The sequence below is a fragment of the Labrus bergylta genome, chromosome 22 (assembly GCF_963930695.1).
Source record: "Labrus bergylta chromosome 22, fLabBer1.1, whole genome shotgun sequence".
NCBI classification, from domain to species: Eukaryota; Metazoa; Chordata; class Actinopteri; order Labriformes; family Labridae; genus Labrus; species Labrus bergylta.
Genome location: NC_089216.1, coordinates 14,942,653 through 14,969,655, shown reverse-complemented (window position 1 = coordinate 14,969,655; position 27,003 = coordinate 14,942,653). Strand labels below are relative to the sequence as shown.

General features: G+C 44.9%; 1 protein-coding gene and 1 long non-coding RNA gene across 4 annotated transcripts in view; one reads left to right on the top strand and one right to left on the bottom strand.

Moving 5' to 3' along the window:
- The window catches only part of eml3 (EMAP like 3), a 40,170-nt gene extending 13,366 nt beyond the window's left edge, over positions 1-26,804 (bottom strand). The window contains exons 1-8 of one of the 2 annotated variants that reach the window (XM_020649257.3): positions 26,642-26,804; positions 10,866-11,042; positions 10,438-10,549; positions 9,254-9,730; positions 6,075-6,185; positions 5,876-5,904; positions 1,402-1,437; positions 1,038-1,158 (exon numbers count right to left, since the gene is read on the bottom strand). In XM_020649257.3, the coding sequence (XP_020504913.1) occupies positions 1,038-1,158; positions 1,402-1,437; positions 5,876-5,904; positions 6,075-6,185; positions 9,254-9,730; positions 10,438-10,549; positions 10,866-11,042; positions 26,642-26,666 (1,088 nt within the window). In that variant the 5' untranslated portion in view covers positions 26,667-26,804. The remainder of the gene's footprint in view (positions 1-1,037; positions 1,159-1,401; positions 1,438-5,875; positions 5,905-6,074; positions 6,186-9,253; positions 9,731-10,437; positions 10,550-10,865; positions 11,043-26,641) is intronic. The other variant, XM_020649258.3, reaches the window with a different exon arrangement.
- LOC114921061 (uncharacterized) lies at positions 18,154-21,045 on the top strand. Of its 2 annotated transcripts, none has more exons than XR_010664980.1 (3): positions 18,154-18,271; positions 20,704-20,856; positions 20,936-21,045. It is a non-coding gene; the product is annotated as an uncharacterized lncRNA (long non-coding RNA). The 2 variants fall into 2 exon arrangements; XR_010664981.1 differs by lacking the exon at positions 18,154-18,271 and adding an exon at positions 18,598-18,775.
- Positions 26,805-27,003: the final 199 nt, after the last annotated feature.

Below are 27,003 nucleotides of genomic sequence, written 5' to 3'. Positions count from 1 at the left end.
GAAATCATCTTTGGGTATTTTAGTAGTAGGCATTATAAAATGATAACATGTTTCCAAACCAACAGACTTGAATTTCTCCTTCAGCGTTGCGCACTGCAGTCTGATCAGCTCCGTGTGGAGTGCACGTTCTTCAACTAAGTAAACTCAGTAAAACGACTTTTGATATGAGTCTGGCAGTCTGTTCTTCTACGTGTCCGCAATATCGTAATCTATCTCTGTCACTGACTTTTTATGCTCTCTGCCATCTCCGTGCGCAATTCGAGAAAGTATTTTAGCGCTGCTCCACGGTTAAACCAGCGGACCTCTGTATGATCGGGCAGCCTGTGCGTGATATTGTTTTTGGATAAGAATGAAATGTTCCGTAATAGTTACATATTTACAGTCTGATGAAAGCTGGTGATAAAGTCGCAACAGCAGGCTACTGCATTTAGAAGTGATGTCGAGCTGAAACTTTTAGGTGATCAACACAACACGTTCATCTCTGGGTGACCTAAACATGAACCATCTGTAATTAAAATCAGTTAATATTCACTTTAATTTACAATAACCAGAGGTAAAACTAGTCGGGAGATGCATCAGGCTCAACGCCGGTGTCCACAACCTACACTTAGTCTGGATGTGTGGAGACGATCTGGGCCGTTACAGAGAGCATTGTGATGTATTACCAGCGTAATGCAGGAGCAGCTCGTGATAGTCCCTGCTGAGAAGATAGTTCAAAGTGCCCCGTTTAATTAATATTCGTATCATGATTTCAACCTTTACGTTGCTCATCATAGGTTTTAATACAATTCCGGGAAAATACGTATTACAAATATTTAATTTATAAAAAATCTCAAAATATTTTTCAATACATTTCCCCCTTCTTCTCAAAAAGTCTTGCGGGCTGGATGAAACCTGCTGTCGTTAGTTTGACATCCCTGGTTTAAAGAGAGCATCTATATTACAGACAGATTGGCTTTAATCCAGCCAATGAGATCAGCTCAGTCTGAACGTCACACCGCTCTCATAAGTATAAACATGAAGCTCGAGGAGGATACACCCAGTCCAGCTCCAGCCTCTCGGAGGGCGGCTCCATCTTCAGCTCTTCGTAGTTCTGGATGTTGGAGGGGATGTACATGGTGATGGGCCGGCCGCGGATGAACATTTTAATCGACTGTCCTGGAAACACAGCAGATGGGCACGGTTAGGAGACAACATTTGTTCATGTTAGCAGAACACAAAATAAAGTTCATGTTAGCTGTTGTTGCACACTTTTTGAACGGGAGGGGAGCTAAAGAGAGGGAAGGCCCACACATACATCCTTTGGTTACACAGGAGGAAACTGTCTGTATGTTTAACTTCTGCAACAGTGAAAAAAAACACATCAGAAGAAGAGTTAAAGTGACATAACAGCAGGTCTACCTTGGCCGTAGGTTCCTCTCCTGGACGCAGGGGACCCTGTCAGGATAAAAACACGAGGTTAGCAGACAAATAAACACCTACTCCTCCTCCGAGCTGTGAGTCAGAGGTGACCTGACTCTGACCCGAGGAATCCCAGAGGGTCTATAACCGACTTATACGACTCAGATCTACGAGCTTTGAATCTCAGGCTGCGTTATATTTTCCTTTTTCGTTTTCTTCCTGGGACTTCCAACCTGGCTCGGATCGCTTGGCATCCGCTCTGTTCGTTTAGGAGGCTGCAGGGTGAAGGCCGAACAGACGCGGTCTTGAACTATCTGTCTGACAGTGAAATGGTGTGAAGCGTGAAAAAGTATTTAGACTTGAAGTAGTCACAACAGGAAGAGAGGACATAAATCAGAAGCTGTTTCCTGTTTCGATCTGTTGTGAGACGATAAGAACACTGAGCTGATGATCTTATGAGACGAACGACCCTGTTTCTTTTGTTTTTTTTTAAGATACATTTTTGGGCCTTTATTGGAGAGATAGGACAGTGGATAGAGTCAGAAATGGGGGCGAGAGAGAGAGAGAGTGGGAAACGACATGCAGGAAAGGAGCCACAGGTCGGATTTGAACCTGGGCCGCCTGCTTGGAAGACTACAGCTTCCATACATGAGACGTGCACACTAACCACTGCGCCACAACAGCCCCACGATCCTGTTTTTAAAATATCTGAGGACAAGTCAAAACAAATTCATCCAGAAAAATCCCTAAGAAAAGAAAAAGGACTGTTAAAGAGAGATAGTTGGACTGTGTCCGCTGCAGTTTCCATCCATCCCTCGTCTCCCTCTTCTTCTTCTTTGTCGGGGTCTGATTACAGTATTCCAGACGTCATTTTCCCCCCCCAGTGTTTTCCAGCTCCTCCTGCGGGATGTCAAGGCGTTCACAGGCTGCAGAAGACATATAATCCATCACGTGGGTTCTACAACTCGCCAGGAAAAGCTGCAAAATGAGCCGACCAGGACGCGTCCCAATCAGGTCCCTGAGTCGCCTCAAAGGAGCAGCGGGTCTGAGTTCCCTCCAGGTGTCTCGGTCCTGACTCTATCTTGTATTCATTCTGACCCAGCCCTGAAGGCCGCAGTCTGGGAGAGGAATGAATCAAAGCAAAGTCTGACGCCATGATGACAGTCTTTCACTTTGTATCAATGATGAGTGGAGAAGAGTAAGAAGCAGCTTCACTGTGTGCACAATGACGAACCAATCAAATGATCGTCGTCATTATTGGTCCTTGTGGGTTTTCAAGTGGGCAAAAAGGCAGATCCTTGAGCCACACATTTAGATGCAGTGTGGGTGGGGCTATTTAGGTTTAGTTTGAGCTTTCTTTGGTGGTCGATGTCGCCTTTCTTGGTCTGCGCTTTGTCTTCTGCAGTGCGGTGAAGGTCCTTTTCATATAGTGCAGCACCTTCACAGACAAGCTTTCTCCAGAATGTCCTGTTGGCTACTTTGGTCTCCCGGGTTTTAAGGTCAACGTGGCACTTTCTGATATTCAGTCTGATGTTGTGCTTCTACCTTCTCTTTTGGTCTCCTGGTGCACGTTGTCCAGTGAGCAGCTGAAGGACTTCATCTCATTTCCCGTGCTCTGGTAGATTTCTTTGAATAGTTCAGTTGATTTCATGCAGAGGGTGGGGGGATGGTGTTTGTTGTGTCCACAAAACACAAGGAACGTCACATTAAGCAGCAGCTCCTGCACACTCAGAGCTTTATTCCCCTATCACAGAGAGGAACAGGTCTAGTTTCTATCTATTTTCTCTTCCAGATGGCGATGGCTCTGACCTCACACGCTGCAGTGGGTAGTTCTGTTGCCTCAGCTTTCTGTACGTTACGTTATGATTGTAATAAGTACAGATGAAGCTACAGAATCCTGTAATTTAAGATCCACTCTGGGACGAGCATCTAAATTTAGCCTGGATTAAACACAGCCTAAAACTGGACACTCTGAAGTCGATGATGATGCGAGAAAGTCGAGAGCCGTATGTTTTTGTCAGGAGTATAAAAGTTTAAGACTCATCTTTGGAACAACTATAACTCACCCAAACACAAACTGTGAGGACAGGATGAGAGTGAAAATGACAGAGAGCAGCAAAAATGTTTTTCTGGCTGCCTCCTCTGCAGAGCGTTCATCCATCATCCCGTCAGGAGAGCGGCCACTAGGCTCACCGCAGTGCACGTGACTCCAGGGAGAGAGAAACAGACTGTCTCTGGAGGGTTTGACTTCAGATTAAGAAGTGATGGTGAGTCTTAAGAGAGGAGGCCACATATTCTGTAAAATCTACTTATCCATATATACACTAATAAGTGTCTCTAGTCCGTCTACAAACCCTCCAATGATGAGAAAAGTCCATCCTCTCAGTCTTCTGCCTGCTCCACTTTTCAGAAAATGTGTGCTGAAACAGGCCGTTTGGAGATTTTCCCTTCATGACATCACAAAGGTGGCTGACACTCCCACAGCTAGGTGTTTGTTCTGCCCTCTGAGTCTGCCTTCTCACCGTAAATAATAGGACATGGAGCGAGAAAGCCCGAGACACCCGAGCCCTTCCAGAGAGGGGGCGTGGTCAGACACAGCTCATTTACATATTTAAAGCTACAGACACAGAAACAGCCTGTTCTGAGCAGGGCTGAAATAGAGGGGTTTATAGACATGATCAAATACAGGATCAGAGTGGATTTAGAACAAGAAACTTCACAGACATGTTTTGGGGAGCTCTGAGACTTATTTAAACTGGTTGAAGAGGAGGAGAATATGTGACCTATGTGTGAAGAGGTTTAATTGAATTTGAGAAACCTGATTTTCCTACCTGGAGAACTCTGACAGAAGACGTGATGCTCTGGCATGTATATACCTCACCTCGGTTTCTAACAGCTGCTGTTTCTTTCCTGTTGCTTGAAATTAGGTGGGGAGAGATGAGCCTGCAATATTCCATAATGGTCTTATTTTTCTCAGATTTCTAAATGCTGACGGTTTGGGTTGTAAAACATAAACATCACAGACGCCTGCACAAATAAGATGCAGTATTCATAAAGCAGGATAATCACATTTCTCATCTATACAGGGGGATGAAGATCCAGGTATCTCTGTGTGCAAAAAATGCAGAATCGGGTGGCAGTAGCTCACTCTGTAAGGACTCGGGTTGGGAACCTCAGAGTCACTGGTGAAAGTCCTAATGCGGACAAGTGTTAAAGTTGGAGAGATGCCAGGTCAGTTTCCAAGTACTGCCGAGGTGACACTGAGCAAGCACTGATCCCCCAACAGCTCAGCCTCATCTGATATGTCTCCATTAGTGCATGTCCACAGGTCCTGTTAGTGCATGTGTGTGTGTTCAGGCCCATGTGTGTGAGAGGGATGTCTAAATGTTCAGCTCCAGAATAAATCAAGGTTTTAGCAGTTTTTGTTTTTATTTTAGATTGATATTAAAACGATTAAGAAATACCTCCTTTACCTGCTGCAGTCGTTCTACAAAGCTTTCCAACACAGTTACTGCAGAGTCAAAGTTCTGCACATGCTCAGAGTGGAATAATCTTCTTCTTGACTTTCACAAACAGAGCATCTTTTTCTCTTTGTCACAGACTTCTGCAGGAATGAGGCCTAAAAACAGAGCTAACCAGAACCAGACTGAAGCCAGCACTCATAAAAGCTACTCTAACCACGCTGTGGTTTGTTGGGAAATGCTCTCGGTTTTACACAAATGACTCCATGTGTGAAGCGCTGAGAACGGAACAAGCACGAGAATAGACGAGCAGGCCGCTTCTTTCCTACAGTAAAGTCAGAGCGATGTGGGAAAGACTCGGATTATTACAAACATGAGCATGATAGAGGAAACTTGTAGTGTGTCTATTCTTGTTTTATTACTCGTAACAGTAACTAGTAATGCACTCCACGTAAAAGGCCACCTGTCACTCAGAGGTAGCGGCTTTTTAGGCTAACACACAGATCATCCTGTTTTAAAATGTGTGTGTACAGACTCTGACCTGCAGAAAACACACAGAGGAAAACTGCACAGAAACAATGTTTACTCCGGTCGGAAGAAGCGGCTTTATTCAGGATGTAAAGGAGGTTAAACCTGCTGACTCAGCTCTTTGTTTGCATGACTCACACATGAGGCTCTTCAGGAGAGGCTTTGTCCTCCTCACATAAAGAAAACCTCCGATTAATGAATAACAGGACAGAACAAAGACCCGACCAGGTCTCTGAAACCAGAACACGATGCTGACAAGTGCAGAAACACCTGCGAAAACCTGCAAAGAAATGTGTACGCAACATGTGCGGCATGTTTTTTCATCTGTCCTGGTCAGTCTGCTTTTGTTTGCACTATTTAGAGTGAGATGAATAAACTGAAACTCACGCAGGTTGCCATGTGGTGGAAACTGAAGCTTCAGTGTTTAGCCAGCTCTGCTCATTAAGTTAATAGTTTAATAAAGTTTATTTTGAAGGATAACTCACCTGAACCAGCGATCAGCTCTTTGGCTCGACTGTGGACATAAAAAAATAAAAAAACACTTTTATGAATCTGTCCATCGCTGCAGAATCATTCAAAAAGTGTGTGTGTGTGTGTGTGTGTGTGTGTGTGTGTGTGTGTGTGTGTGTGTGTGTGTGTGTGTGTGTGTGTGTGTGTGTGTGTGTGTGTGTGTGTGTGACTCACCTCTCCAGGCTGGGCGAGCGGGTGAGGAGGTTAGCTGAGGACGCCGCCTTCTTGTCCAGACGCTTCCTTGTTTTCTCGGGGTTCCCGAGCTTCTCGCTGTTCCTCCGAACCCTGAAACAACCCGACAACAGGAGTCAGACACACAGCAATGCACGCACACACACACACACACACACACACACACACACACACACACACACACACACACACACACACACACACACACACACACACACACACTCACACTCACTGTGAATCACACACGGAGGGATGCTGTTAGTCTTCTATTTTGAAAACATCCACAGACAACCGGAGTGAGGGCATGCATGAACACACGGAAACATGCATCAACAGAAATCTGTTTCACTAGAGGGTTTCATCAATCGTCTCTGCTTTACATCAACTCTGACTCTACAAAGACCGAGGTTGTCAAAATGTTCAATATTTCAGAGCTGTTAGAAACCACGAGATTTAAAACAAGACAATCTCTCTTACTTCAATGAATGATCGGATCGAGCGGGTTTGAGTCCAATCTGTGGCAGCATAACTGAATATTGTCAATCAATCAATGGTGTGAATCAGAGGAGGTTTAGAAGTGGAGAGTGAAACATAGATGGTATACTCTGTCGTCCCTGACGCGCTCGCAGATGTTACAAAACTCTGCAGCTATGTTGACTGGAACCAGGAAGAGAGAAAGCATCTCTCCTCTACTTCCATCTTTGCACTGCCGGCTCCCGGTCGAGTCGAGGATTGAGTCTAAGGTACTACTATTGATTTTTAAGGCTTTCCTCAGTCGAATGTGTTTGTTTCTTCGACTCCTGTCGGTTCTGCTCTATGAATAAAATCGATTTGACTTCATAAAGTCTGAGTTTGACAAAAGATGACCGAATGAGTCCCAGCAGGTCAGACACATCTGTCACATCTGTACGCTCCTTCATGCAGCCAAGGAATGCGTCCATCTTTGTCCAGATTTACAGGAGCCATCTGCTGGATTCACGGCCCGACACATCTCAGATTCCCCGGGGAGAATCGCTGAGCTCAAGAATACAGCTAATGGGGATCCTAACACATGAACACTCAAATAAATAAATCAGTAATGATGTCCTAGTTTAGAGACTCTTTAGATTTAATAAATAGCCTCAGTAAAATTTGGACCAAAGTTTAAATGAATCAGATAAAAGCCGAATCCTGAACGGCCGATTCACACAGGAGAGGTTTGGTGTTCATGCTGAGGGTCTTAAAGTGAACCAAGGAGGATAAATAAACAAAAAAAAACATGTTTTAAATTTTAATCTAACTCGTATTGTTTCACTTTTTCTTGCGACACACCCCATTTCCTGGCGAGTCGCCGTTCTACCACAGAAAGTGTAACAAGGCTATAAAAAAGCTTTGGACTTTGTCCACGACGTCACTGGCTGCAGATCAGGGAAGTGAAACTGAACTGGCATCAAAACCTCCCCCATCCCCCCCCCCGGATATCTCTGCACTCATCTTTAAATAAAGTGTCGAATGTGGAGCATGGAGATGAAACCATCCCAGTACCTCCACTTTCCATGGAGGGGCGTGTCAGAGCAAAGCAGCACAAGTTCCCCATCACCAACAAAAAAAAAAAACAGAACAAACTTCTTTACAAGCCACAACAAGGAAGTGAAACAAAAGAAGCGCTGCATGCACGAGCGCACACACGAGTAAACAAAAGCAGCAGAGCTTCGCTTCTTTGATTTCACAGCAAGGAACAGATCCCAGCATGCAGCAGAACCTTTGTTTGTTTGAAGAGAAGGACCATTAGTGCAGAAGTTCTTTGGAAAAACTGTCTGTTAAAGACGCTTTGTGTGTTTCTGCAAATCCCAGTCGACTCTGCAAACATCTGCAAAGACTTTAAGAACCGAAAACGTTAATCCTGCGAGTCTGCTGTGCAGTTTTGACACACCGCAGGTTCTTCTGATGCAGATTAACTCTGATGTGAGCAGTTTAGACATTTCGAACTGTTTCTCTTTGACCTTTTCTCGTTCAGCCCGAGTGTAAACACGCTGTAACACTAACCGCGCTCGTAGTTTTTTCTAGAGTTATGCTGCATTTAATTTCCCGTACATCACTTTTTCCACTGGGCTCTAACCTGTGTGTGTGTGTGTGTGTGTGTGTGTGTGTGTGTTAATCTTGGATGTGTCACTCAGTGTGCACGAGTGCCTCCATTATGTTCAACAAAAAGGCTTTATGTTCCCTCGCCCACTGCTCAAACACACAGAGGGGAGAGAGAGGACGGAGCAAATACGACGACAGATCGGCATCCTCTGGTTTCCTTCTTTAATAATCATTTAATAGACAGAGGCCTGTCTCTGCTAATGTGAAAATACAATGACCAATATCTGACACTAATGGGAAACTCAATATTTTGAGTATTAAATGATCAGGACAGTTGATTTGTATTTGAGATAAAATATAAAGAATTTAATTTAAGAGACACTGAAGTAAAAACTTTGAGACACTACGGGATAATTTCAGGAGGACTGCTCCTATAATCCTCCTGAGGTAAGACGTGACTGTACGACACTATAATGAGAATATGTGTCTTTCTATCAATGCTATGTGTAGTTGAACAGAATCTCAATGTGAACTAAAGAGTGGAGAAGAACATACTGGAGAACAGGAAACATGCAGCAGCAGGTTCATTAGAGCACGGAGATGGTAGAGGTGGCGTGCAGACAGTCTATGGTCGTGCAGAGATCACAGGGAATAAACGTCACCACCCCCTCCCACTCGCTCCAGGTGAATTCTCCTGATTATATCCTGCTGCGTTCTCACATCAGCTCACTCTGACTTTCTGCAGAATAAATACGAGGAGGCTGGAGGAGAAACTCTGGGTGAAGAGAGAAACATTCAGCTGTTTGTGTTCACACATGACGCTCACCACCAACACTTAAAGGGTTCTGAAGGTGTGAAAGCTCTTTTATCAGAATTTTTTTTTTTTTGCTGAATTTGCTGAATTTGCCTCCCACGACCTCTGAGTCTGTCTTTTACCTGAGCAGATTTGCAGGTTTGTGTCTCACCTGGGTTTTGCAGTCACACAAATGAAATCAGTAAATTTGATCTTAATCAGCCGTGCAATCACTGACAGAGAGAGAGAGAGAGGATGATTAAAGTTTGGCGGTGGAAAGAAGGACGACGGTTTGATCACACACAGCGGTTTCTTCTCCCCCTCCTGGATGGGGCACAGGGGTCCAGGTCGGGGGGTTAGGTTCTGCTCAGGGGTTCTGACGGAGGGGGAGGAGCCGCCCGGGTCATCGGGGGAGCAGCTCCCGTCATGAAACTCCTCCCTCTGCAGACCTCTGATCGTCGTGGGCTGGATTGGCTCCTCCACCGACGACGTCCAGCTCAACTCCCCTCCCCCCTCCTCGTCTTCCTCCTGCTCCTCATCCTCCTCCTCCAGGCCTGCCACACGGTGCAGCTTCGCCCGCGTCCCCTCTTGTACCGGCTCTCCAGGAATGAGGGCGTCCTCCAGGTTAAGGCTCTGAAGACGCCTAGACAGAGGGGCGCGTTCCTGAGCCAAGGGGGCGGGGTCAGTCTGTGTGGATCTATCCTGAGTGGCCATACTTTGTTTCAGTGACTTGGGGCCTCCGATGTGTCCGTTCGGGGGGCTCACCAAGTCTGACACGTGACTAGAGAGACGTCAAGTCCAAATAAAACATCATATGGAAACAAACAGACGGCTGCATATAAAGTTGGACAACATGACACCTCCCTAAGTGAAGCCAAAATATTTAGATCCCCCTGCTGACTGGCTGCAGTATAGGTCATAAGCTCCGCCTCCTCCATGTTTAGTTATTGGAACAAGGGTCAAACTTCAATATCAAAATACACGTCAAATAAAAATCTCTAAAACATGGCTTCTATCATTATAGTTCGTTCTTATGTCTGTTTTTCTGAGAAGTTAAATTTTAATTATGTATTTGATGCTTGAAAAAAAAAAACGATTGACAGCTCTGTTGACGAATCCTTCGTTGCTGTGCGCACCGGAATATCAGAGTAGAGGAGGAGCGGTGAGAGGACTTTCCATAACTGTGAGTGTCTGCTTCAAACTGACACAAGAATCAGTTCTGCAACTGAAACCACCTGAGCGACCTTTGACCTTTAAGCAGAAGATTACACGTGTTTTGGTTTGGGGAAGGTGGCGGGACCTCAAAACTGCAGCTGCACAGACTTGGTATCCAAATCTGAATCTGTCAGTTCCGATCTCGAGGGGAATTTTGGCTTCACTTGTGTACAACATGTGGAGGTAGAGACCCGTCGTCCATGTTTTTATACAGTCAGTGATCTAAACAAAGCAGTGTACAGTACAGGCAGACAACAGTGTGCAGGTGAGTACCTGTTAGCAGAGAGTCTGATCCCATCACCTGCTGAGCTGGACGACAGCTTCCTGTTGTTACATCCATCAGAGCCGCACACCTGGTTCAGGACTCGAGCAGCAGCCGGGTTCACTGCAGGTGAGGAGAGGAGTTTAGTTTATTACAAATTGAGTGTTTAGTAACCTTTACGTTTATTTTCACACAAAGAGCCTGTGTCCACATCGTGTTGTTTACGGGCAGAAAAGTTCTGGCTGTGCACTCGGAGTGCTTGCATGAAGAATCTGTGTGCTGAGAAGAAAAGAGATGCACAACTTCCTATCTCTATGACAACAGTCTGTTGACAACGGCCGCTGTTTGATCCACACTGCTCCATAACTTTTTACTGTATCTTTTTTTTTTTTTGATCGATTTTTTGAGAGGAAGGGGGTCATTTGAACATGTAACTCACCTGCGATGAGCTGCTGTTTCAGTATTGGCAGCAGCTGATCATGAAGGCGGATCCGCCGCAGGGCGTCAGCCAATGAGGACTTGAGCAGTGTGATCTCGTCCTCCTGAGCCTGCAGACGGACCTCCATCATGGACGCTCGGTCGGGAAACTCTGCGCTGCTGTCTGCAGACGCGTCATCTACACAGAGAGAGGAACAGACGAGGGTTAAGAATTCAGAAATGACAAGTTAAGGTTTGAGTGTCCTCACAAGTATAGAGAGAGTTCATGTGTGTTAACACGTGTGTGGAGCATTGTACTGAAATGAGTCCAGACCCCCAAAGACCCCTGAAGACTCGACTGTGAGCAGAGACAGTTCTTCACGTGTAGGCGGAGCTGGTTCTGTTCCAGATGGAGTGTGTGTGTGTTACTGTCTCTGTGTGTGTGTGTGTGTGTGTGTGTGTGTTACTGTGTGTGTGTGTGTGTGTGTGTTACTGTCTGTGTGTGTGTGTGTTACTGTGTGTTTGTGTGTGTGTGTGTGTGTGTGTGTGTGTCTGTGTGTTTGTGTCTGTGTGTTTGTGTGTGTGTGTTTGTGTGTGTGTGTGTGTGTTACTGTGTGTGTGTGTGTGTTACTGTGTGTGTGTGTGTGTGTGTGTGTTACTGTGTGTTTGTGTGTGTGTGTGTTACTGTGTGTGTGTGTGTGTGTGTGTGTGTTACTGTGTGTGTGTGTGTGTGTCTGTGTGTTTGTGTGTGTGTGTCTGTGTGTTTGTGTCTGTGTGTTTGTGTGTGTGTGTGTGTGTGTTACTGTGTGTGTGTGTGTGTGTCTGTGTGTTTGTGTCTGTGTGTTTGTGTCTGTGTGTTTGTGTGTGTGTGTGCGTGCACAGCCAGCGCCAGCAGGACATTTTCCTGCTCTCCTCTTCCACCTCTCAGCTGTTTTTTGTGATTCCTTCGTTCTCTCTCGGCCGTTTTACATGTTATTTTTTTCTCTGCAGTCCAACAAAGCTGGAGTTTAAATTGACTGTGAAGTTTTGAGGAAATGTTTCGCCTGCGCTGTAATAAGTAGGTAAGAGGTCCTCTCTGCCCAAATCCTATAAAGACTCCCAGACTCTCAAATCACCACCTGACACGATAAAGTCTCAGTGATTGACGTGCTTAAATATCCTCCAACAGTTTTCATCCTCTGGACGGGCTTTGTTTACTCTCCTTGTTTACTCGTCTTTTTCCATCGGAAACAAATCCGATAAATAAAGTTCGAGCTCTAATATTCAGACAAATCTTAAAACTCAATTTCTCTCTGCTGCAAAGAGAAGCCACCAGGCCTGGTAGAGTCGGTTGTCTCTCAACTGGAAGGTCGGGGGTTCGATCCCCAGCTCCTGCAGCCACATGTCCGATATGTCCTTTGGCAAGACACTTAACCCCAAGTTGCTCCCACTGCTTCGTCTATGGTGTATGAATGTGTATGAATGGATGAGTTAATACTGATGAACTCTTTACACAGCAGCCTCTACCATCAGTGTGTGAATGTGGAGGTGTGACCTGCGGACTAGAACAACACTGGTAAATGAAGTGCTGATGCTAATAATCTCTCTCGTTCTCCAGATGTTAGAAACACAACATTTCTGTATTTTAATCTTTGTTTTAGTGTAAATACAAAATGTGATGTAAACATCATTTTCAGTAATATCTTTGAAAAGTTGCAAAATGCCTCGTCCCAGGTTGTGCATCCTTTGTCCAAGGCCTCCCTACTTCTGATAACTGATCCTTCATATCCCCAAACTGACACCCAGAGATGAGTCCATGCATTCATTTAAAGGTTAGTTTACTGTGAGGCTCTCTGTGCAGGATCATCCAAAACAGTCTGTAGGACCACTTCAACTCATTCAGAGTCCAGCAGCCAGAGTCCTGACCCGTACAGGAACATCTGAACACACACACTCCACTGGCTCCCCGTACAGAATCCCTTTTAAAATCCTTTATCAGTCCATAAAGTTTGAAGTATATTTCTGACTATGACACGACCTGGACCTGGACCCCTCAGGTTAGTCGTACCTAGACTTATATCATAGTCAGGAGGGCGGGGCCTTTAGTTACTGTTGTCCTTCTCTCTTGAACAAACTTCCTGCTAACTTTGCGGTGTGTCTGACTTTATTGGTTTGATTTCTGTATCTTCTTCATGTTGTTTTTAACCTCGATGTAAAGCACGTTGAGCTCACCTGTAATGAAATGTGCTTCATAAAAAATAATGCCATTCTTAGTGTTTGTCTTTTCTGAACAAGTTCATAATAACGTGCAACATAAACACTCATTTTGGTAACGGCAAAAAACTGCAATGAAAGCAAACAAAAGTGAGGTCATATTTTACCAGCCAAACAAATCAGTTACCCACAGAAACGACACGAAAAGGTGCAAATATTATCTTTGCACATCTGAAATCAAAGGCATGCTAACAGAGAGTCCAACACCCATCGGAGCTAATAACACGTCAGCAATCAAACATCTCAAGATCCCTCGGGTCTACACCATCAGCCTCCACAGCTGCAGCTAACCTAAGAGAGCTAGATGAGGCTTCAGCTGAGCTAACAGTGCTGGGGGTTTCTGCATCAGCAATCCATTTTGACACTTTTGAAAGGAAAGTTATTATCTGTGCACATTTGGGCTGATACCATTTGTCATCATCTTCTTTTATATTTTCTTCATCCAATGTTTCAGCACAGGAGGCATGCACAGCTTTAAAGTCATCCAAACACTGAACTTCATCACGTTTCCTTTAACTTCGTCAACAAAGTCTTTATCAGCCATTAAACTCTTCACAATGTTCATCCTCCGCGTTGTTATCAGACATTTTTCCTGATCGGTAGATGAGCGAAGACGCGCAGCTGCATCATCCAAGTCTCCTACAGGTGAAACTCTCCGAATGACCGCTGGGATCGGCTCCAGCCTCACTCGACCCAGAAAGGGAAGAGCAGTATAGATAATGGATGGATGCAAGTGTTCATTTTCAGTCGCACACGGTGGAAATGCCGACTTACGGAGCTGTTTTAAAACAAGCGAGCACAAACAGTGGGTACAGACAGGAAGTAGAACTGTAACGATCTGGTTCAGTGAAGCAAAGGAGCTGCTCAGATGGAAGCCTTTACCGACCAACCTTTGTGGCCACTGCAAGGTCACAGGTCTGTAGATTGGTACATGTGGTCGCCCTATTTAAACCCTGGTATCTGCAGTTTATCTCTATAATAATGAATGAAAACGTGTGCTGTGTTTTTCTGCCCTCAGTGTCTCTCTCTGCCAGCTGAATGATGTAAAAACACCCTGAGGCCTGCAGGAGGTTCTGGCAGATGACGATTATGATTCACTGCAGCTTTTAAAGACATTTTCCTTCTGTGTAACACTTTGACTGGAACTCAACTTTCATCATCAACGCTCCAGTGTTGCAAAACGTCTGGAGACGATCCAGAAGTGAAGAGGTTGAAAAATATTCCTCCTCCACTCAGGCAGGTCAGCTCGACGATAACACGACTTCGAACCGGTTTTCTCGGCTCATCTCGGGTTAGATCTCCTGTTTTTAAAGGCGTACATCCTCCTCTTATCACATTACCTGACCTTAACTTGAATCAGTTCAACTGAAATATTTGAGAGAAGTTTGTCAACCAGTTGACTCCTTTTCACAGGAAAGTGTAGGAGTAACCTGAGAGGACGAGTCCTAAATCACATGATTAATCACATGTTCAATATCAGAGTGATCACCTCTTTCTCTCTCTCTCTCTCTCTCTCTCTCTCTCTAAGTCTCTCTCTCTAAGTCTCTCTCTCTAAGTCTCTCTCTCTTTCTGTCTCTCTCTCCCGTCTGATGCTTCTACAGATTTGATTCAGATTCAAATCAGCACAGAGACGTCGGCCGGTGGCCAAAGAGCAGGAAGAAGGAAGTGACTGTTGAAGCAGCTCGTTGGGAATTTCCACTGAAACCACACACACACACACACACACACACACACACACACACAAACACACACAAACACACAAACACACACTCTCAAAATGTACAAAATGTTCACCTGCTTGTTCGTGCTTCTTCTCAAATTCTCTCTTTGGTTTCCTTGCAGCGTGAGTGATCGATGAAAACGCTGGAAGAGAAACTTTTTTTCCTGCAGGATTTTCCATCATTCACTCGTGCTTTCACTTTCCCCTCCTGATGGGATGTGCGGCGGTATTTTGTAGGAACTCCTTCCCTCTGAAAGGACTAGGATTTACCAAAGCAAAGGGGAGGTGCAGAAGTCGACTTTTCTCGCACTTAATACAATTTGCTGAAAGATTATGGAGGAATTTCTGCACAATGACGTCAAAGTAACAACCTAAAACAACAGAAATATAATGAAAGGAAAGCTGATCGGAGCTGTGGCTGAAGAGAATTGTTGTTTTAACCCCGTGAATGGGATGGTAGTCTCTGCACACTGAATGCTTTGTACGAGGGACTCAATCTGCAAACCTTAATGTCAGAAATCCAAAGTCCCTCATAGGGATGTGTGCAATAAGACGACTAAACGACTGAATGTCATCACCCTCACAAGTCGCGCCAGAATCACTTTATCTACGAGGCCCACGATGCCAGTTAAAGCTCCCATATCGTCCTCATGTTCTCCTCTCATGTTGTCAGTCTGTGAAACCTTTAGAGCAGCTTTAATGATCTTATTGATCTGATACTGGAGTCAGTAAAAACCCTCATTTCAGCCTCTTTCAGCTGCTCTCTCTTTAACGCCCACCCTCTCCTAGTGCCCACTAGGAGAGGACTACGCTCTCTTCTGATTGGCCAGCTCTCTGGAAGCCTTCCTGGGGGGGCAGAATGCTGCAGGGCTGCCAGGGGAGGGCTGCTCTCCAGGGCTGGGAGAAGAGAGTCTATGTAAGAGGTTTCAGTGGCTCACGTAGAGGCTTGAAGCCGTCTGGTGAAATTCTTTGTTTCATAGTTTCATATCGGGGAACTATGGCGTGATTTACAGAGCAAGTCGTTCAGCGCCCTCTGCAGACTCACCCTGGGATTACTCCAACATATGTTTACCTCATGATCTGAAGCTTTGACCATGTTTAGTTTGGGCATCCAGCATCATAACACTATATGAGTTTTAAAATGAGGACCAGCACAATAGATTAAATTTAAATGTTGTGTGTCTACGCTGTAAAGCAGCCATCCACCACTAGACGGGGCTGTAGCTCTGGTTAATGGACCTGCTCTCCCTGCTCTATGGTCCAGTGGACCAATGGTGTCTCATAAGAGCAGGGCAGGTTAACTGACATGTAACCACATTCAGCACAGGCATGTGGATGTTAACCTGCAAGGAGGACTGAAGGCTGGTGGTGTTAGCACTGCTAATGTTAGCCACACTCAACCAATGTGACGTTTTTTACCTGCAGACGCCGTGATCCAGCTCGGTCTGAAAAGATAACACGGCTCATCCCGTCAACGACAGCACAAGATGTTTTCTGAACTTCCGACTCGTCCGAATTTAAATTAAATCAGTCGCTAGGAACGTCCGTAGTTCAGTCAGGACCACTTTGTCAAGAAGGATACTTTGACGCAGTTATTTATATTTGGCGGTATGGCTCTCCCTGCATTCAGGGAAAGCTATAACGCAGATATAAGCAGCAATAACCAAACAGAGCATCGATGACAAGCATGACATTGATTACGTCAGAACAGCAGAAAACGAGGAGCCAGGGAGGGGAAGGGACGCAAATGTGGCTTGCAGAGGAAGCAGCAAAGAATAGGCAGGCTAGAGCAGTTTAAATAAGGCGGCATAAGAACTATGTGGCCAATATGACACTTTGAGCAAATCAGCTGGCCATCAGCTGATGAGGCTTGCGTGAGATCAGCTGACGCGAACTCTGGTATGATAGAGCATGACTCCGTGGCCTGCCTGAACTAACTCATTTTGTGGTTTCATTTCTTGAAGTATCTTTAAAACCTTAATATCCCAAAAATACACACAAACTGAAGTTTTTTCAAATGTCCTGGAACACGTGTTGTGTTGTGCATTAACACACGAGCATTTTCACCACTTTTACACGACTTTACATCATGCAATGACTTCATGAGCCAGCAGACAACATGAGGACAGAAAGATGAATGTCTAAATGTTGTGTTGCAAAAAGAAAGAAGGCTCTGTCTGTTATAATTTTCTTTTTTGTTAGATTTAAACGAGGTTACGTAATGTGCATTTTGTTTTCTTCTCGTTGTCCAACCCTACGCTAACCGCTGCCTGTAGCTTCATATTTACTCCACAGGTATGATGGTGCTCTCTACTCCTCACATCACCAAACATGTCTGAGTCTTCATTTGATGGACAGAAATCCTACAGAATGAAATCATGCAGAGTGAAATCCTGCAGAGTGATATCCTGCAGAGTGAAATCCTGCAGAGTGATATCCTGCAGAGTGATATCCTGCAGAGTGATATCCTACAGAGTCATGTTGGAAACACAAACCTACCTGCTAAGCCAGGATCTCTGTGAGGCCTTACTCTTAAACTCTCCTCCTTCCTGTCTGTGCAGACGTCAGCACAGAGCCGCTGCAGACTTTAACAGGCGTCCTGACTCCTCCACACTAAACACTACCTCCTGATAAACAATTAAAACATTCCAGTTCTCCTTTTGTGAGGCTGAAACGTGGGCAGAAAAGCAGAAACACATGCACAGAGCTGGCTCTCAGTCCGCAGACTCCATCAGTCAGAGAGGAGAATCAAAGAGCCACATCGTTAGCAAATAAACAAGTTTCTCTCTCCAGCTCCAGCAGCCTGACAGAGATTGATGGACACATTACTGTCTGCAGAGTGCAGCATGTTCTCATGTTTTCTCTGTGTTTGGCTCACGATGAGCTGCAGCCGCAGAGAATTCAATCCAGCTGCTGCTGCGGTGGAGGAGAGTGCACGTTTGTGTTTGTTGGTGTTTTGATGCTTCATTTGTCCATGAAGGCTGATCATGTTTACAATCGTGTGTTGGATTTATGGTGCAGTTGCCTGTGAGTGTAGCAGAGACTGAAGCCTTAACCCGCTCATCACATCATTAAAATCTCTCACTTTTCTCTGTATGCAGGGTGCATCAAGAAAACATTCAGATGTGCTTTAAATAAATCTCAGTTTTCTCTCTAAGCTTGTGATCTAAGGAGTGAGACGTCTTGGTTTCCGAACGTCTCTGTGCCAGGTTCAAGGATCAACGCTCAAGGCTCAAGGATCAACGCTCAAGGCTCAAGGTATCTTTATTAGTACTATTAGTTTTACTGACTCAGCTCAAGGTTTTTAAGATACACAGATAATAGTTTCTGAAACGGCGACGAAGCAGCAGAGTGCTCTATGCGTCTTTATATCAAAGCTACGAGAAGTTCAACATGAGTTTGTCCTCAACAGAAGATCTGAAGATGTGAGGCGCCGGCGTTACGGACCGTTGAAGGTTTGTGATAAACACACAATACAGAGCTAAACACTGTTTACTGTGTTACTGCCAACACACACACACACACACACACACACCCACCCACCCCCCAAAACCTTGTCACATGTCAAGGACGAGCTGCAGAGTCAGACTGTGACTGCAGAGAGGAGCTGCTACAGCATCAACACTGCAGGCTGTGCATGCACAAAGTCTCACTGCAGGAGGTGACATTTCATTATATTATAAGCCGGGTACGGACGGAACAATTCCAGGCCTTCTCAGATGAAAGATGAACAATCGTGGTCATATCTGTGGTCATGGCTCCATGATGGTGGTCTCTGTGAGAGAGGATCACAAGCAGCCCTGAGGTCAGAGCACCGACAGCGGGCAGAGTCAGCTGACAGCGAGAAGCTGACAGCGATGGGTAGCTGGTGGATGCAAGGCGTCCCTCTTCTTAAGCGGCCCAAAGAACTTCTGATGTGACGACTGGAGCTGAAGCTTGTTTCTTCTGCAGAGACATTAGTATGTGTTTTTGCCTTTTTGTAGCACCTTTTTTATTTTCACTTCTTAACATTCGTTTTGGACTTTTGCACGAGTTTATGAATTGAAACATTTCTCACACTGCTGTTTGTTTATGCTGGTGGACCTTTGGGGACATTGTAGCATGATTGCACTTATCCACTGTGGGTAGATTGCATCTGAAACTTTTGTAGCATGATTCCTCTGAGATGATGTTTATCAGTAAATGGCCGCTCGTTCAGATTCACAGTCGTGATGTAACACGGACATTTTATACCATCAGACTCAGTGTGAGCAGCTGTAAATATCTGGACATCACACGGTCTCCATCTGCTCCGTCCTCTGCAGGAATGTTCCCCAAACAGGAAGCTGCTCTTCCAATAAAGAGGCCTCTTACTGATGAATTCTCCCTGAAGGAAGAAACTAATTTAACTGTCCTCAACCGACCTGAGTCTGTCTGAAAAGTCTGCTCACACATATACCAAGTCCAAAGCACGGTGGTGTTTCAGTGGATATAAAGCATGTTAGAAATGTTTCTGGGCACATTAAACTCTTTTTTTAGTCTCTGAGCTCACGTTGTATTTATTTAGAGTGCGGCTGTCAGTTTGGAGCCACCACACCCTCTGCTGCTGCTGCTGTGACAGAGTTTGTGTTGGCAGCGGGTCGCTGCACTTAGAGGGCTGCCTTTACACATAAACTGGATGAATCAAGTGTTTTATCGTCTGGTTTTGATGGGAGCAGCAGTGGCACTAACAGGGAGCTAACGTTTGACACTAAATGAAATCAGATTGTTTGAGTGCTTCTTCACCATCTGTCACATCTATTTATATCTGTTCTGTCAAAGTGCACGCCAGGATGCTCTCAGTGACCAGCAGTCATTTTAATACACAGCAGACTAAAAATATGACTCCTTCGGACTACTGTGCTCCTCTGCAGACTGTGTGTGTGTGTGTGTGTGTGTGTGTGTGTGTGTGTGTGTGTGTGTGTGTGTGTGTGTGTGTGTGTGTGTGTGTGTGTGTGTGTGTGTGTGTGTGTGTGCTGCTGTAGTCTAAGCACTCTGAATTTCATGTTCAAGTCACTACAGATTATTAAAAGAAAAAGCAAGGACAGAAATGAAGCCGACAAAGAAATGTCAAAAACTGCAGTTCCCAGAGTGTCCACCTGAGGCTGTCTCTAAAAGTGCATGCATCATTCTCTGGCACATTGCTTTGGTTTTTTTCTGTCGCTCTCAACCTGAATGGCTCGGAGTCAAAGAGCTCGATGAGCTGAATGTGTGTCACGCACACCTGCCACCGCGGGCACCGCTAAGGACCGCTGTAAAAGTGCAGGTTGCTGCTTGGTCTTCGTCGTCGTCCCCCCCCCCCCCCCCCTCTCTGTCTCCCTCTGATTTCTGACTTTATCTACTGTCCAGTCTTTCAAATAAAGGCATAAAAAGCCCCAAAATAAATCTACAAAGAGAGATTCTTCTCTTGTGCCTGATCGTTTTTAAAAAATCCTGTAGTCCAAGCTGCAGGCGTCAGAAACTCGTTTGGACCGTAACTTCTGCAGGTCAGATTCAACACGTTCAATGCAATCTGCTCCTGCAGGAAATCATCATTTGTTACCACAAACCAAAAATAAACTTATGACTCTAATCTAATGAATCTAAAGTTTGGATCACTGCAGGAAGCTCAGTTCTGGTTAAATCCAGATTATTCTCAAATCCACGTAAACAAACAAAATTTCACACACACACACCTGCACACACACACACACACACACACACACACACACACACACACACACACACACACACACACACACACACACACACACACACACACACACACACACACACACACACACACACACACACACACACGTATGTGCATGCTCAAGTGTTTTCCCGCCCTCTCCTCTGAACGTCTGCTTTTCTTGTTTTCATTTTTCAGTTACGAGCCAACACTGCGGGTGACTCATCTCTATTTGGCAACAGCTCATGGGAAGCAGGAATTTGATCCGCATCCAATGAACTGGAATTCTGGTTAATACTCAGCCTGCATCGGTCCATACAACCACGGTGTGAACACGACGACAGAATCAGGGTGAAAAACGCTCGTTATGACTCACGCCGTTTGGCATTTTGAGTGTCCTGTTCGTCTGAAAGTGTGTCTGTGTTTCCAGGGAAGGCGCTGGATCTGACATTCCTGCACAGAAACAACGAGCCTGCAGAAGGTCTGACTGGCGATGGTGCATGAATGCATTTCAAACATAGCAGACAAGAGACTCTTAACTCTTCTTATTGCCTCAGATAAACACCTGAGGGCAAACCTGTGGTGCAGAAACTTTAAGACCATAGTCAAACTTTTATACATACCAGAAATACATTCAAATACAAAAAGGGAATGTTGAGAGACATGAGATCTGTTGACAAGGTTCATTGTTTTGGTTTTGTGTTGGGAATCTGTTCAAGGCATTTAAATGTTTTTGTGTTTAATGTGCTGCATGTGGCTCCTATCTTAGGATCAGTTAGTTATCCCCTCATTGTTGGATATGATCCACGGACAATTAACCTCACTTTGGTGAGTCAGACAGACGATAAAAAGGTGACACTGTGGCTGCCGTCTCGTCACAGTTGGCACTTTCACCAGCCAACAGTTTACTGAGCCATTAACAGGTAGCAGGAAAAATAAATGAATCAAGCAGGCGAAATAGGAGGAAAATAAATGTGCTCAGTTCAGCAGAAAACACGTTTTTTCTGGAGCGCCGTCTCAAACATGTGAATGCACCGCCTGAGACGGTTTGGTTTCCTGTCAGATCGAAAGCCTCATGTCTCTAATGACCCTAAAAGAGATGCAGGAACACTTCATTCCAAAGCCGAGCAACAGATCTTGTGTCTGATTCGGACTGCAGGCTCCGGGTTGTTCCAGGTCTTGTGGGAGGCTGGCTGCCTGACAGCTGCACAGCCACACATTCTTGGACTCGGGGGAGTCTGTTGTGAAGTCTCAGCTCTGCAGACTTTCTCGTCCAACTGGTTGATGCTCGAGTTTACAAAAACGTCCCTTTTCATCCCAGCAGGAGCAGAGCCAGGAGCAGAGAGGAAGCAGATATAATTAGCCAAGCTGGCGTTCCTCTTTTTCTTTTGATCTGTTTGTCGTCGGGCTGCCACGTCTCCAAATGTCTGCTATTTGCATGTAAAGCGTGTTAAAACATCAGATTCTCCTGCAGCAGGCACTTTGAAATCACATGCAGCTTATTCTCTGACGGCCACCCACTCATTCTCTTTGACTCTAACCTGCATGATGACCTGAACCACCTACAGACGCCGTCTGTCCCAGAGTACATCACTCTCTGCATTTAGTTCTCCTCTTTGATTGTGACGCCTCGCCGCCCCTATACTTCCTGCACGCCCCTGCACCAGAATCTGAGGAGTGAAACCGAGAGCAGCGTCACCTCAGAGAGACGCTTTCTCTTCCCACGCTCCTCCAGGCACCAAGGGCAACGTTTACACGGCTGAGATCTGTAACAGCATCATTTGATTAACTTTGAAACATCTTTAAGAATCACCACAGACATAAAAACACAGGATCAACATCCTGAGTCACAGATCAGAAAGCCGCAACCTTTGTGAAACATTTCCTTGAGGGGTTGTTTGTCAGTTTGTTTGTCTGTATGTGAGAGTACAGTCAAACCAGAGTTGGTGCCGTATGGCCTAGCGGGTATGTCGCACACCCCATGTACGGAGGCCGTAGTCCTCGTTGCAGTGGCCTTGGGTTTGGTTTTGACCTCTGACCTTTGCCACATGTCAAGAAGTCAAGCGTTTAAAGAGGACATATTATCCCCCTTCTCCACCTTTTCAAACAGTCCCCTGTGGTCTAAATGAAACATCTGTGCTGTGCTTTGGTCAAAATATAACATGAATCAAGCACCAGAGGAGGTTTGTGACCCTGCATAAACCAGCTCTCTCAGAACGCTCCATTTTGGTGTGTGTGTCTCTTTAAATGTAATGATCCCCCCCCCTGAGTTTTCCTGGTAGACATCACTCCTCTGTAGAGAGAATAAAAATGGCCGACCTGCACAAAACTTTTGTTCTAGGCTGGGGGTGGAGTCCATGGGTGGAGATATCAGGGGAGGGGAGGGGAGGGTATTCTTTTTTACCAGAATCCCACTGTGACATCACAAGGAGAGCACATTTGAAACAGAGCATTTTTCTCTGTGTTACAAGACAGATGTTGTGGTTTATTAGTTTCTAATTTTAGAAGAATGGAAAAAAAATCTGCTTCCTTGTTTTGTTTTCTGTCGCGATTCGTACGTCAGCCCCCGCAGTTTGTTTGAGGTTCACCACCCCATCAACACCTGTGAGCAGACGATGCATTTCTGCTTTTCAATCCATGACAAGAGCGTCCAGCAGCCAAACACAACACGGCAGTTTGTCTTTTGATTCGTGTGTGATTGCACAACAAAATAACTATTAAAAAAATGACTGATGCATGTGTGTGTATAAACACTAACATTTATCTGGCACAAAGCTTCAGTGTTTGGAGGCTGCAGCTCTTTTCTGGCTCAAAGGAAGTGATGCTATTTGTTTGCAGTAAATTAGGGCTTTCACGTCCGTGGAGAAAGAGTCTCAACGAGGGCTGCAACAATAAATTGCCATTTTATGGTTATCACAATGTCAGCTTTAGCAACAGACACATCGTAAAAGTCTGAATTTACCGCAATAAATCTGGAAAATTATTGTTTTTGCCAACAACTAGCACGGCTCACTCACTCAGCAAACGTACATTTTCACGCTCTCACACCATTTTCATGCCGTCAAATTAAACTCAGACTATCATCTTCTCCTCAGAGTCACTCTAACAAACTGAAACCACGACCGTCGTTCTTCAGACTCCAGAAGAAGAACTCGACTGATCCTCTGAAAAGAAGTTTTACAACGCTCTGTAAAAAATGATGTAACTTCCTGCTGATCTCTGCACAACCTGCACTCTGTCCCACATCTGATTGTTCACAGTGAAGAGAGGATCCCATTAAAGGAGGTCGCTGGTGTTCTTTATTATGTCATCATGTTGTCATCGTAAGTCTTTACATCACAGAGAGAGAGTCTGACATCCACACAGGCTGTAATCAAAGCTGGAACACCCTGACATTATTCTTAATGACGTAATAACCAGCAGCTGCAGAAGCTCAGTCTGCTGCAGGTTCAAGTCCCGGTACAGACCAAAGTCTGGAGACTGGTCCGGTAGCTGGAGAGGTGCCAATGAGCAAAACACTGAACCCCGAAACATCTCAGAAGTCTTTCATGTGCAGCTCCCTCTCTGGGACATCTCTCCTTCAGTGCATGACCACAGATCCTGTTTGTGTGTGTGTGTGTGTGTGTGTGTGTGTGTGTGTGTGTGTGTGTGTGTGTGTGTGTGTCCTGTCCTATGTGTGTGTGCAAAGCATGTTTAACGTCACACACTTCACAACAATGTTATCAGTCTCAGTGTCCACCTATGTGTTTTTTTAAGGTTATTTTTGGGCGTGTTGTGCCTTTATTGTAGAGACAGGACAGTGGACAGAGTCAGAAATCAGGGAGAGAGAGAGAGTGAGAGGGGGATTCGAACCTGGGCCGCCCACTTGGAGGACTACAACCTCCATACATGAGGCGTGCGCGCACTAACCACTGTACCACCGGCGTCCCCTCCTCTTCGCGTTTTAACCAGTTTTATTATTCATTGTTTAAACTAAAGACAGTTGTTGTTGTTGAACGTGACGCTCTCACCAACCGATCAAATCGGGTTTTTTTAAACACATGCAAGTCAGAGAGGAATGAACGCCATGTAAAAGTAGACAAAGTCTTTTTCTTCCTCCGGGTACACATGGATGTAAACTTGGATGCTGAAAACCTTTTTATGCTGAGATCGTGCAGCAGTATTCTGGTATTATGTATGTTTGCTCGTTTAACAAATGTGAGATTTTCATAACGCTGCACCAGATTTAACTTCACATCAAATGTGTCAAAGTCCACTATTTCACTTTGATGTCTAAAGAACTCTCTGAATAATTTACAGTCTCGTGTGCAGGAGTATAGAACATGGAGGATGCAACCAATCGTGATATGGAATCATTGACAGGATGCTCGCAATCAGATCGAATAGAAAAGTGAGACCGATGACAACCGCAACCCTGAGAGTCATGATTCAGGATTTCAGCTGCTTTGGTTTAAACTGACGACAACATGAGATATCTGATTTTATGGTGCAAAGTGCTGAAATGAAATCATTCCCTGCATCACACATCAGTCTGACTACTTTATAATGTGCATGTTTTATATACTTTGTGAAACCGTTTGACTGAACCGCCAGTGTTTTTTTTATTAACGTTGTGATATCTAAGCCAAGTCAGATTCTTCTCCTAAACTTGAACTTTGGTAAATTCAACTTTTAAGCAAAGCTTTTGGCAAACTGTGGGCACATATTTTGGACATTAGAAGTGGAGAAAAATTGTGAAATTGTTATCGTTGCACAGAAACCAGTAACTCCACATCATCTGATTTCTCAAAAATCCAGTCAGCTGACGGTGAAACACACACACACACACACACACACACACACACACACACACACACACACACACACACACACACACATTACTCATGAATCTTGAGTTTAGATAAATACTCATAAAGACAGAGGAGGTGTTGCAGCCTCAGAGAGATTTACTCTTCTCTCCCCTGCAGCGCTCTCTCTCTCACAGCAGCCTTCCTCACAGATGCTGAAGCACATCCGCATGTGATGTTTACTGTTCCCTTGTGCCTCGCCGCCCCATCGTTTAACAAGACAAGTAAACACAACATCAGCACACAAGGTGGGACAGCGAGGGCCTGCAGACGTGCAACAAAAGCAGCTTTGTGAAGCAGCGTCGGTTAAACACACAGCAGAGAGAGCAAGATGTGAACACTATTATTTTAATTCATGAGTCAAACATGTGTGCATAATCATGACGTTCAAAAGTCACACGGTGCAACATGTTGTACAAACACTGTATAATGATGTTTGTTTGTAAACACGCTGCTGCTCGTCTGACATTTTCAATGCACCAAACCTCATTTACAAAAAAAAGCTGATTTTGACAACTACTGAATGTTCCATGAAGTATAACAAACTCTGCAGCCCCTTCACATCAGCCACAACCAGATTAAGAAACACAGGAACTACAGTTGCAGTCACGCCTCATATTTTACTCCAGCCCGCGTTTGGATCCGAGTCCAAATCCGTCGGGCGCTGCAAGGGAAACTCGGCAGCTGCAGAAAATGTAAATGTCAGATGTTTATTAATGCACCAGGATGTGATGCACACACATACACACGTATTACGCAAATGCGTGTCGCAACACTGCCTGCAACGACACTCAAGTGCGCCATCTAACTCTGCAGAAATCTGGACGTTCATTAAAGAATAAACTGAAGCTGGGGAGCCAAAAGTTCAAGAAATATTCTCTACTTCCTTAAAAGTGAACATTACTATGAAGCCTGTCTGTCTTTTTTTCCACTGAAATAAGCCAAGAAATGCTGCAGCAAAGCACTGCGAGAAATCAGCATTATCAAATTAAAAACGGTCTCATGACAGATGTACATGTAAAATAAAGATGGAAAGCATGCCGAACAAAGCCGGAGAGTTTACCCTTTTTGAATATAGCCTACTCTTACTAATGTTGTCCATGTTATGTACGTTAGCAGAAAATTAAATAAACAGCTATTGGAAACTTTTTCGCAAGATGTTCGGAGCAGTGTTCCCTCCATAACGATGTGAGAGTCATATCCGAAGAGTCTGACAACTTTCCATAACGCTGGCAGTAAACAAACAGTGAGAAACACAAACAGCACGCAGGTTTCCATGCTTCACTCACCCAAACTGTTGGTGGAAGAGTCCATAATCCGGAGTTTGAATTGTGTGAAGTTTGTCTAAGAGGAAAGTCTGCACTGAGGTGTGTTTTCCATGCTGAGAGAGAGAGAGAGAGAGAGAGAGAGAGAGAGAGGGAGAGAGGAGTGTCAGAAGTCACACACTGCTCGGGGGACTCCCATCAAACAGCCCAAAGTTAACGACAATAACACCGGAAGCAGTTTTCACAATAAAACATGAGCGCGTCATCCTTATAATAAAAGTCTAGAATTTATGAAACAAAACTGAAAGTGCAAACTGGATGTCTGCATTCATAGGCCTACAGTTTAAATATATTATGGACAGTTCATTATGATTAGAAGTGCTGCT